The sequence below is a fragment of the Salvelinus sp. IW2-2015 genome, linkage group LG4q.1:29 (assembly GCF_002910315.2).
Source record: "Salvelinus sp. IW2-2015 linkage group LG4q.1:29, ASM291031v2, whole genome shotgun sequence".
In the NCBI taxonomy this organism is placed as follows: Eukaryota; Metazoa; Chordata; class Actinopteri; order Salmoniformes; family Salmonidae; genus Salvelinus; species Salvelinus sp. IW2-2015.
The window spans coordinates 87,723,087-87,733,376 of NC_036842.1; the positions used below are offsets into that span (position 1 = coordinate 87,723,087).

The following is a 10,290-nucleotide window of genomic DNA, read 5'->3' on the forward strand; positions in this document are numbered from 1 at the left end:
CATCAATATGTGGCCTATTTAACGGTGTTGCACTGCCCTCTAGTGTGCATGACAAACATCTTCATATTGTCAGATGACAATCTAAGGACGGGGAGGCAGGCAATATATCAAATATTTACAAAATACAAACATTGTTTAAAAGTCAAACAGAATTTACTGAGATGCAACATCATACATTACAAGTACAACAGTCATAACATGACTTAAAATCTCGCATCTTGACAAAAGACAAGGAATGGGGTCATTTGGTAAACAAACGCATGTATTGAATACATAATCAAATATGGCCCTTGAGAAGTGAGAATTTATTTTCTTTTTACTTTTTTTCCAGTTGTCTTCAGTTTCATAATGGTGATAACAGGTAAACAACACATTTATAATGAAAACAACACAAATGAAGCATCCCTTTTAGAGTTTTTGCAGTCATTCAAACAATTTCTAATAACATTTGGCAGGAGCGTTTCAATTCAAAATACTAAACTGTCTAAGATTAAAATATTCTTTATTCAAAGGCATTTTACTTACTTTTAGGTATTGTAGTATACAGTCAACCCCTGGTCAGTGCTTGCAATAGTTTGGGATGATTATGAAAGTGTGCACTTAACTAGAGCATGCAGATATCCAGACAGCTTTTGAGTTTGGACTAGAGAAGGGAAACGTTAAAGTGCACTTAAACAATGTAACCTAAATCAAGTGCACTCGTGTGGTCTCTTCATGGTCTTTGACGCGGTCCGAAGTGCCCTGAGAAGTATGGCTGTCAGACAATGTCAGTTATTGAGATAGTTTTATCTCTGTGATTTCAGTGAGGTAACGTCTCCCCCTGTACTGGTACTGTATGTGTGTACTGGTACTGTATGTGTGTACTGGTACTGTATGTGTGCAGAGGACACACTACTCCACTGAATCTTCAGAGAAATCCCTTTTCCATGTGTATTCTGTGAACAATGAAAAGTAAATATAGCAGTAATTGGTAACTACTGAAATTGTCTTTTTGCCATGGTTTGACTATTGACTTGATTATTGGTATGGGTAATATACATGGGCAGTGTAGTACAGGTGTTATGGTTTTTACTATTGATGTGTATGGGTAGTATTAATGGAGCGTGCAGTGTAGTACAGGTGTTATGGTTTTTACTATTGATGTGTATGGGTAGTATTAATGGAGCGTGCAGTGTAGTACAGGTGTTATGGTTTTTACTATTGATGTGTATGGGTAGTATTAATGGAGCGTGCAGTGTAGTACAGGTGTTATGGTTTTTACTATTGATGTGTATGGGTAGTATTAATGGAGCGTGCAGTGTAGTACAGGTGTTATGGTTTTTACTATTGATGTGTATGGGTAGTATTAATGGAGCGTGCAGTGTAGTACAGGTGTTATGGTTTTTACTATTGATGTGTATGGGTAGTATTAATGAAGCGTGTAGTGTAGTATAGGTACGTACCAAGCTGTGGGCTCAGTCAGTGACTCAGTCGTTTTGCTGCTCTCTCATCTTGGCTGTGATCTCCTCTCTCATCTCACAGTGTTTGTTGAGGTCCTTGACCTCCAGAGGTAGAGAACTGTTCCACACCATCAGTACAGACTCCTCGTCTGGGAGCACAAACAAAACACAGACACACACACAGATTGTACTCTCAATATCTCATTTAGGTTTTCTTCGTAGATTCTGTGTAGTTGTTAGGTCTTTGTCATTGTTTCTTACCATACTGATTCTTATCTTGGGACAGTCTTCTTCCCAAAACCAGGACCACATTCTTACGGTTTAGTGTTTCTATGATATGAAAATAATACACGAGTTCGTGAAACTTTCACCACTGTGCAAACAGGAAGCAGACCTAGGTTCAAATACTATTTCAAATATCTCAATTACTTTCACATACATTCAAAGTACGTATTCAGATAATGTTTTATTTGAAACAAAGAGTAGTTGAACATTTTAATGTATTTAGAAATATACTCACATGCACTTTTCCCAGGTATTTGAAAATAATCTTAAATACAACTGCGTTGACTATTAGCTTTACAAATAACCATTAAAATACTTGTTTTGGGCTGTGTATTTGAACAGTGGCAGACTTACCATTAGGCAGAAAAGGCAATTGCCTCAGGCCTCACATCATCAAGGGGCCTCATGAGCTTGGCATATAAAAAAAATATCTTGGCATATTAAAAAATATCTATCTATATCTATATCTGCTCGAGGCCCCCCAATGAGAAACATAAACAGCCATACAGATAGACAGACAGTCGTTACCTATAAAAACAGAGGCCATGCTGCGTATGGACTGGCAGTGGGGGCTGATGACCTGCAGCAGCTGGAGGTTAGCCAGCTCTACCAGGAGGAGGTGGCCTCCCCGGGTGCCGATCCACAGGGTGGTTTGCTGCACCAGGAGGGACTTGATGTTCGCCCAGGTTGGACTATCCGCTCCAAATTCAAACTCTGAATTAGCCTTTCTGGGTCGCCGGCTGGAGTTGTGTCTATGGGCCAAGAACACAGAGTGGGTTCAGGCGGTGGTTCCCAAACTGTGGGGCGTGTCAGGGGTAGGCGGGGTGAAACATTTTTGAGAACCACTGGTTTAAGGAACAGACTTTCTTTTTTTCCCTCTTTTTTTACAGCAGTTTACATAGGATTGTCCTCACGTGTGTGTGGTGTCAGAGCGGAGCTGACCTGAGTAGTTGGGAACAGTCAATGCTGTCAATCATCCGCTCACTCTTCTTATTCCACACCTCCACGCTCTGCCCTCCAGCCTTGCTGAGGTACACATGCTTCTCCACTACCATACGAGACACACACGGCTCACTGCTCACCGCATGATGCTGCCTGAGGAGAACACACACACAGAGCAACTCACTTCACACTTAGAAAACAAATCAACAGCCCTGCAGGCCGCCAAAATATAAGGTTACATCTCTGAAGGTGACACTCACTGGAAGAGGCTGTTGGGTTTAGTGTCAATGGTCTTACAGACGCCATAGTCGGCGGTGAAGGAAAGGATTCTGCTCCCACAGCCGGCCCACACCGTGGTCCTGTCCAGGGAGTGACCTGATTGGCCCAGACACATCACTGGGGTGTTGACGTTCCCGATGTGCAACGTCTTGACTGGCTGGCCATTCTCCACCTGGAGCGCAGAGTCCTCATAAACCGTCAGAATTCCATTTGCTGTCCCAACTAACAAGTAATTCTTTCTTTGACTGAAATTAAATCCCAAAAAATCAGTGTCAGTACTTTACTTGGTAACATACTGTTAACATCACTGTAAATACACATTAAATATTGTATATTCTACCTTTACCAGATGTACTTTTCGATGTACAGCTATTTGGAACTAGCATAGCATAGCAGTAGCATAGTCATAGCCATAGCATAGCATAGGGTTCGATACCGCGACCAAAACAGACTCATTTGCGACCTTTTGACTTGGCAGTGCGACACAGATTTATTGGTCACAAGTTTGCCAGTGAAAATGTTTTACCTGGTCATGCTTTAAAAAAGAAAATATTATTTATATTTTATTATGATTTATTCAACAGTAATGTGCAATTGACCAAAATTAAAACAACTTTCAGAAGAGGCAACAACTGCACGGGAATGCCCCTGTCTGTGTGTGTCAGGGTTCGATATACAACTCCGGGCCAGTCGATTATCCCGTCAGTCGCCCTCTTGGGCCAGTGAAAAAAACATAGTAATAATGCTATCTTTAGTGTAGGCCACGTAATTTATTTTAAAAAACAGATGGATTCCCGAAGCGGTTTGTTCGTTATGGCGATTATTTATCACACGTGCATTGTACACATACAGTATAGCCTACAGATAATCTGACGGGCAGAGAGCGCATGCAGCTCTCAAACAACTGGTTGTTGCGTGGAGTGAAGACCCACAGCGGTAGAAAGGATGTTCCAAGTTATGGCATCTACCAGTAAATTTTCAAGAATGGGCAAATCAGGCAGCGGAGGCTGCTAAGGGGAGGACGTCTCATAATAATGGCTGGAATGGATTCATTGGAATGGTATCAAACATATGGTTTCAATGTGGTTGATAGCATTCCACCGACTACTGAGCCGTCCTCCCCTCAGCAGCCTCCACTGAAACCAGGTATTTAAAAAGGTCAAAGTCTTGATTCAATATTTGCGATGCACAATTCAGTCAACATGGAATAGCCTACCTTGAAAATCTGACATTACCTCATTGATCCTTGAAAAGTAATTGAAGTTATGGTAGCCAATTTATAAATTCCACTGCGCCAATATAATAATTCTTTGATTTCAATTCTGATCAGTTTTTATGAGAGATGTAGGCTCTTTCGTTTGTTTCCTGCCGTTTCAATTGAAGGGTGTTGCGCTAGTCTGTTGCGATTGTTGCGCTTATTATGAGCAAGACTCCATACAAAGCGTTCCATTACAAAGGGAACCCGGTTAATGGTTGCCTTCTCGTTTTAAAACAGGATACAGTAACCCCTCAATAACTCAACATCTCAAAAGGCGAGACTGACTAGTTATGGACAGAATTCATTAGTGTGTTTGTGTCGGGAGCAATGACCACATTATTTGGACATATTTTATAACGTAAAAATAATGTGAATGTCAATGCCATTGGGTAGGCAGGCCTATTAAAATATGCACTATTCTTAGTGGTAATGCATACTTTTTTGCATAGATTTTGTGGGGTGTTTTTTTCTATAGGCTATTACAACAATTAAATATAAAATGTAAGTTCTTGAAAATGATAATTGTTTGTCACTGGCAAACTTACCTGAATGCCGAGCCCTGCTCTGTGCGGTGTGCATAGGGTCTATATGTCTACCACTTTGTGTAGCTGTTAGCGATGCTAATGTTAGCCTAACCGTTTTCGGGAGGATGGAAAGGCATTTAAAAGCTAACTACAAAGTATCCTATGCCTACCTGGCAGAATCATGATTATTTGCATCTATCCAGTGGCCAATTGTTTTCAAAACTCCATCACATGTGCACAGCAGCGGGAAGTAGGGGTGCTGAGAGTGCTGTGGCACCCCTGAAAAATCTCTAAATAAATAAATATTTCACAAAAGCAGTGCACTGGGCCTTTACTATTGCTGTTTTAGCGGACCAATACAGCCATCTGTAGAAACACCTCTACAACTGGCTGACTTGGTGCACACCTGAATTAAAGGGTAAAAGAAATTACAAATCTAAATTTCTCCGATTTTTCCCAGACCTTAGAAATGGTCGTCCCGATGTGGTTTAAGCATTGTTATGGACTTAGAACATCCAATTTACTTGTTTTTCTATTAAAAAAAAGTGTGATCTTGAGAGCGAAAACCTGAAGAAATGTAAGGAAATCAGTCCATCTCCCCACTAACTTTATTGTTTGTTGCCTTGGCATAATTGTAAAAAGTTCTGCCCTCTAGAGGATTTCTCAAAAAACAACACATAGCCCTTTAATTAAAATCTGCAATAAAAACATTTAGCACTTTATTTGAACAGTCTCTTTCCTTTGCTGTTACAGTAAATATACCTAAATCAATGTAAGAACACACGGGCATGCTAATGTAAAAGATGGCTAGTCATTATTAGCCTGGTTCTGTATGGAATGCAGGCACATTATGGGACACAGGTCAGGTCATTATCAATTATATACATTTTTTTTTTTTTTTACAAACAAATTTGGTGTGACCAAATCATGTTAGTGCAGAACCCTGATATAGCCATAGCTTAGCATCTAGTCTGACACTCTCTTACCTGCGCTGAGGGTGTGTGTGGAAGAACAGTGATGTCACAGCGTCGGTGACACTCTGCAGGTTGTGCCAGTTGGACAGGTTCTGAGTGCTGATGACGACCAGTGCCCCTGATTGTGTACCAGCCACCAGCCAATCACAGGCTTCGTCTGGGACTTGGACGGTCACTAGGCATAAGACAGGACTCGTGTCAATCACCTGTAGGGAGAAGAAAGACATTAGCATTGAGGAATATGGGAATTTTAAACACAGATTAGTCTGTGTTTGTGTATTGTGAGGACTATGTCAAAGAGACCTGTATTATGAGGACTTACAGTACCAGTCAAAAGTTTGGACACACCTACTCATACAAGGGTTTTTCTTACATTTTTACTATTTTCTACATTGTAGAATAATAGTGAAGTCATCAAAACTATGAAATAATACATGTGGAATCAAAAAAGTGTTAAATGAAATAAAATATATATATATTTTAGATTCTTCAAAGTAGCCACCCTTTGCCTTGATGTTTTGCACACTCTTGGCATTCTTTCAACCAGCTTCACCTAGAATGATTTTCCAACAGTCTTGAAGGAGTTCCCACATATGCTGAGCACTTGTTGGCTGCTTTTTCTTCATTCTGTGGTCCAACTCATCCCAAACCATCTCAATCTCACTCCATCACTCTCCTTCTTGGTCAAATAGCCCTTACACAGCCTGGAGGTGTGTTGAGTCATTGTCTTGTTGAAAAATAAATGATAGTCCCACTAAGCGCAAATCAGATGGAAAGGCATATCAGTGCAGAATGCTGTGGTAGCCTTGAATTCTAAATAAATCACAGACAGTGTCACCAACAAATCACCCCCCCACCATCACACCTCCTCCTCCATGCTTCACGGTGGGAACCACACACGCGGTGATAATCCATTCACCTACTCTGCGTCTTACAATAACACGGCAGTTGGAAGCAAAAATCTCAAATTTGGACTCATCAGAACAAAGGACAAATTTCCACCGGTCTAATGTCAATTGCTCGTGTTTCTTGGCCCAATAAACTATTTCCTTCTTATTGGTGTCCTTTAGTAGTGGTTTCTTTGTAGCAATTCGACCATGAAGGCCTGATTCACACAGTCTCCTCTGAACAGCTGATGTTGAGATGTGTCTGTTACTTGAACTCTGTGAAGCATTTATTTGGGCTGCAATTTCTGAGGCTGTTAATTCTAATGAGCTTAGGATCTTTCTTTCCTGTGGCGGGTCTTCCTTTCCTGTGGCGGGTCTTCCTTTACTCTGGCGGTCCTCATTAGAGCCAGTTTCATCATAGCGCTTGATTGTTTTTGCGACTGCACATGAAGGAACTTTCAATGTTCTTGAAATTTTCCATATTGACTGACCTTCATGTCTTAAAGTAATGATGGACTGTCGTTCCTCTTTGCTTATTTGAGCTGTTCTTGCCATAATATGGACTTGGTATTTTACCAAATAGGGCTATCTTCTGTATACCACCCCTACCTTGTCACAACACAACTCATTGTCTCAAACGCATTCTGAAGGAAAGAAATTTCACAAATTAACTTTTAACAAGGCACACCTGTTAATTGAAATGCATTCCAGGTGACTACCTCATGAAGCTGGTTGAGAGAATGCCAAGAGTGTGCAAAGTTGTCATCAAGGCAAAGGGTGGCTACTTTGAAGAATCTTAAATATAAAATAGATTTTGATCAGTTTAAGACTTTTTTGGTTACTACATGATTCCATATGGTATATCATTGTTTTGATGTCTTCACTAGTATTCTACAATGTAGAAAATAGTAAAACATTTGGAAAAACCCTTGAATGAGTAATGTCAAAGAGACCTGTATTGTGAGGACCTATGCTATTGTTTGAATACCTGAGCTTTAATTATCTAGCTGCAGTAATACATTTATTGTTAGAGCTGGTATTGTGTTGTAAACAAGTACTTTGCAAATCCCTACAATGTGAGTGCCTGCGTTGAGAGATCCTCGATGAATACCTGTGTTGTGACCTTCTCAGTCTCCAGGTCGACAGACGCGACACAGCCCAGTCTCTGTGTGCTGCTGCCCCCTCCCACCCAGGCCCTTGGGTTAGAACTGGGGCCGTTGCTGGCGCTGCTGCAGCCCGCCGTGAAACACTCAGCATTGGCAGCTCTGCTGACCACCAGCTCCCTCATCAGACACAGCATCTCCCCAGAGTTCAGCCTCTCAAACACCTACAGTACACACACAGGCAAATATAGTCACAGTTAGTCAAACACCTACACAAATGCAAGGAGTCAGTTTAATCACACCTTTACATAGTCAGTTCAAAACCTACAGACAGTCAGTGAAACATCTACACTTTACACACACCTAGGCGGAGACAGGTACTAGTAACAGTAGAACGGTTACCTGTGTGGAGGTGGGTCTGTCCTGGGGATTCTCCCTCATACAGTCCTTCATGAGGCCTTGGAAGCCTGGCCAGGGGGAGCAGCCGTGGTGCTTCACTGGGTCTGGCAGCTTTCCCTGCACAGCGATCTCGTCAAACTCGCTGGGGAACTTCATGCCATCTGAGATGCGCTCACCACAAGTCAGCAGGTCGTATAGCAGCAGGCCGAACGAGAACACGTCCGCCTGCTGGTTGTAGATCACATTGCCCCGGGCAACCTCTGGCGCCCGGAAACCTGGATGGGTGAAGAGAAAAATGGTGAGGGGAGAGGGAGGGAGAAAGAGAGAGCATATAGTAAAGACATATAGTAAAATAGAGGAGGAGTCAGGGGGCTAGAGGAGGACAGAGACAATAGTAAAATAGAGAGGAGTCAGGGGGCTAGAAGGGGACAGAGACAGAGATAAAATAGAGAGTCAGGGGCTAGAGGGAGGACAGAGACAGATAGTAAAATAGAGGAGGAGTCAGGGGGCTAGAGGAGGACAGAGACAGATAGTAAAATAGAGGAGGAGTCAGGGGGCTAGAAGGACAGAGACAGAGAGTAAAATAGAGGAGTCAGGGGCTAGAGAGGACAGAGACAGATAGTAAATAGAGGAGGAGTCAGGGGCTAGAGGAGGACAGAGACGATAGTAAAATAGAGGAGGAGTCAGGGGGCTAGAGGAGGACAGAGACAGATAGTAAAATAGAGGAGGAGTCAGGGGGCTAGAAGAGGACAGAGACAGATAGTAAAATAGAGAAGGAGTCAGGGGGCTAGAAGGGGGACAGACAGATAGTAAAATGAGAGGAGAGTCAGGGGGCTAGGAGGACAGAGACAAATAGTAAAATAGAGGAGGAGTCAGGGGGCTAGAAGGGACAGAGACAGAGAGTAAAATAGAGGAGGTCAGGGGCTAAGGGGGACAGAGACAGATAGTAAAATAGAGGAGAGTCAGGGGGCGTAGAGGAGACAGAGACAGATAGTAAAATAGAGGAGGAGTCAGGGGGCTAGAGCGACAGAGACAGATAGTAAAATAGAGAGGAGTCAGGGGCTAGAGGAGGACAGAGACATATAGTAAATAGAGGAAGGAGTCAGGGGCTAGAGGCGGACAGAGACAGATAGTAAAATAGAGGAGGAGTCAGGGGCTAGAAGGGGACAGAGACAGATAGAAAATAGAGGAGGATCAGGGGGCAGAGGAGGACGAGACAGATAGTAAATAGAGGAGGAGTCAGGGGGCTAGAAGGGTCAGAGACAGATAGTAAAATAGAGAGGAGTCAGGGGCTAGAAGGGGACAGATAGTAAAATAGAGGAGAAGTCAGGGGCTAGAGACAGATAGTAAAATAGAGAGAGGAGTCAGGGGGCTAGAGGGGACAGAGACAGATAGTAAAATAGAGGAGGAGTCAGGGGCTAGAGGAGGACAGAGACAGATAGTAAATAGAGGAGGAGTCAGGGGGCTAGAAGGGACAGAGACAGAGAGTAAAATAGAGGAGTCAGGGGGCTAGAGGAGGACAGAGACAGATAGTAAATGAGGAGGAGTCAGGGGGCTAGAGGGGACAGAGACAGATAGTAAAATAGAGGAGGAGTCAGGGGGCTAGAAGGACAGAGACAGAGAGTAAATAGAGGAGTCAGGGGCTAGAGGAGGACAGAGACAGATAGTTTAAATAGAGGGGATCGGGGGCTAGAGGAGGACAGAGACAGAGTAGTAAAATAGAGGAGGAGTCAGGGGCTAGAGGGGACGAGCAGATAGTAAAATAGAGGGAGGAGTCAGGGGGCTAGAAGAGGACAGAGGACAGATAGTAAAATAGAGAAGGAGTCAGGGGGCTAGAAGGGGACAGAGGACAGATAGTAAAATAGAGGAGGAGTCAGGGGGCTAGAGGAGACAGAACAATAGTAAAATGAGGAGGAGTCAGGGGCTAGAGGGACAGAGACAGAGAGTAAAATAGAGGGAGTCAGGGGCTAGAGGAGGACAGAGACAGATAGTAAAATAGAGGAGGAGTCAGGGGCTAGGGGGACAGAGACAGATAGTAAAATAGAGGAGGAGTCAGGGGGCTAGAGGGGACAGAGACAGATAGTAAAATAGAGGAGGAGTCAGGGGGCTAGAGGAGGACAGAGACAATAGTAAAATAGAGGAGGAGTCGGGGGCTAGAGGGACAGAGACAGATAGTAAAATAGAGGAGGAGTCAGGGGTA

At 43.1% G+C, this 10,290-nt stretch overlaps 1 protein-coding gene across 1 annotated transcript in view; it reads right to left on the reverse strand.

Annotated features, from left to right (window-relative positions):
* Positions 1-131: 131 nt before the first annotated feature.
* Positions 132-10,290, reverse strand: part of LOC111962739 (leucine-rich repeat serine/threonine-protein kinase 2-like) — a 62,758-nt gene continuing 52,599 nt past the window's right edge. The window contains 9 exon segments of the mRNA XM_070443225.1: positions 132-935; positions 1,443-1,588; positions 1,701-1,769; positions 2,253-2,476; positions 2,667-2,819; positions 2,927-3,190; positions 5,714-5,907; positions 7,700-7,915; positions 8,094-8,370. Of these exon segments, the coding sequence (XP_070299326.1) occupies positions 1,467-1,588; positions 1,701-1,769; positions 2,253-2,476; positions 2,667-2,819; positions 2,927-3,190; positions 5,714-5,907; positions 7,700-7,915; positions 8,094-8,370 (1,519 nt within the window). The 3' untranslated portion in view covers positions 132-935; positions 1,443-1,466.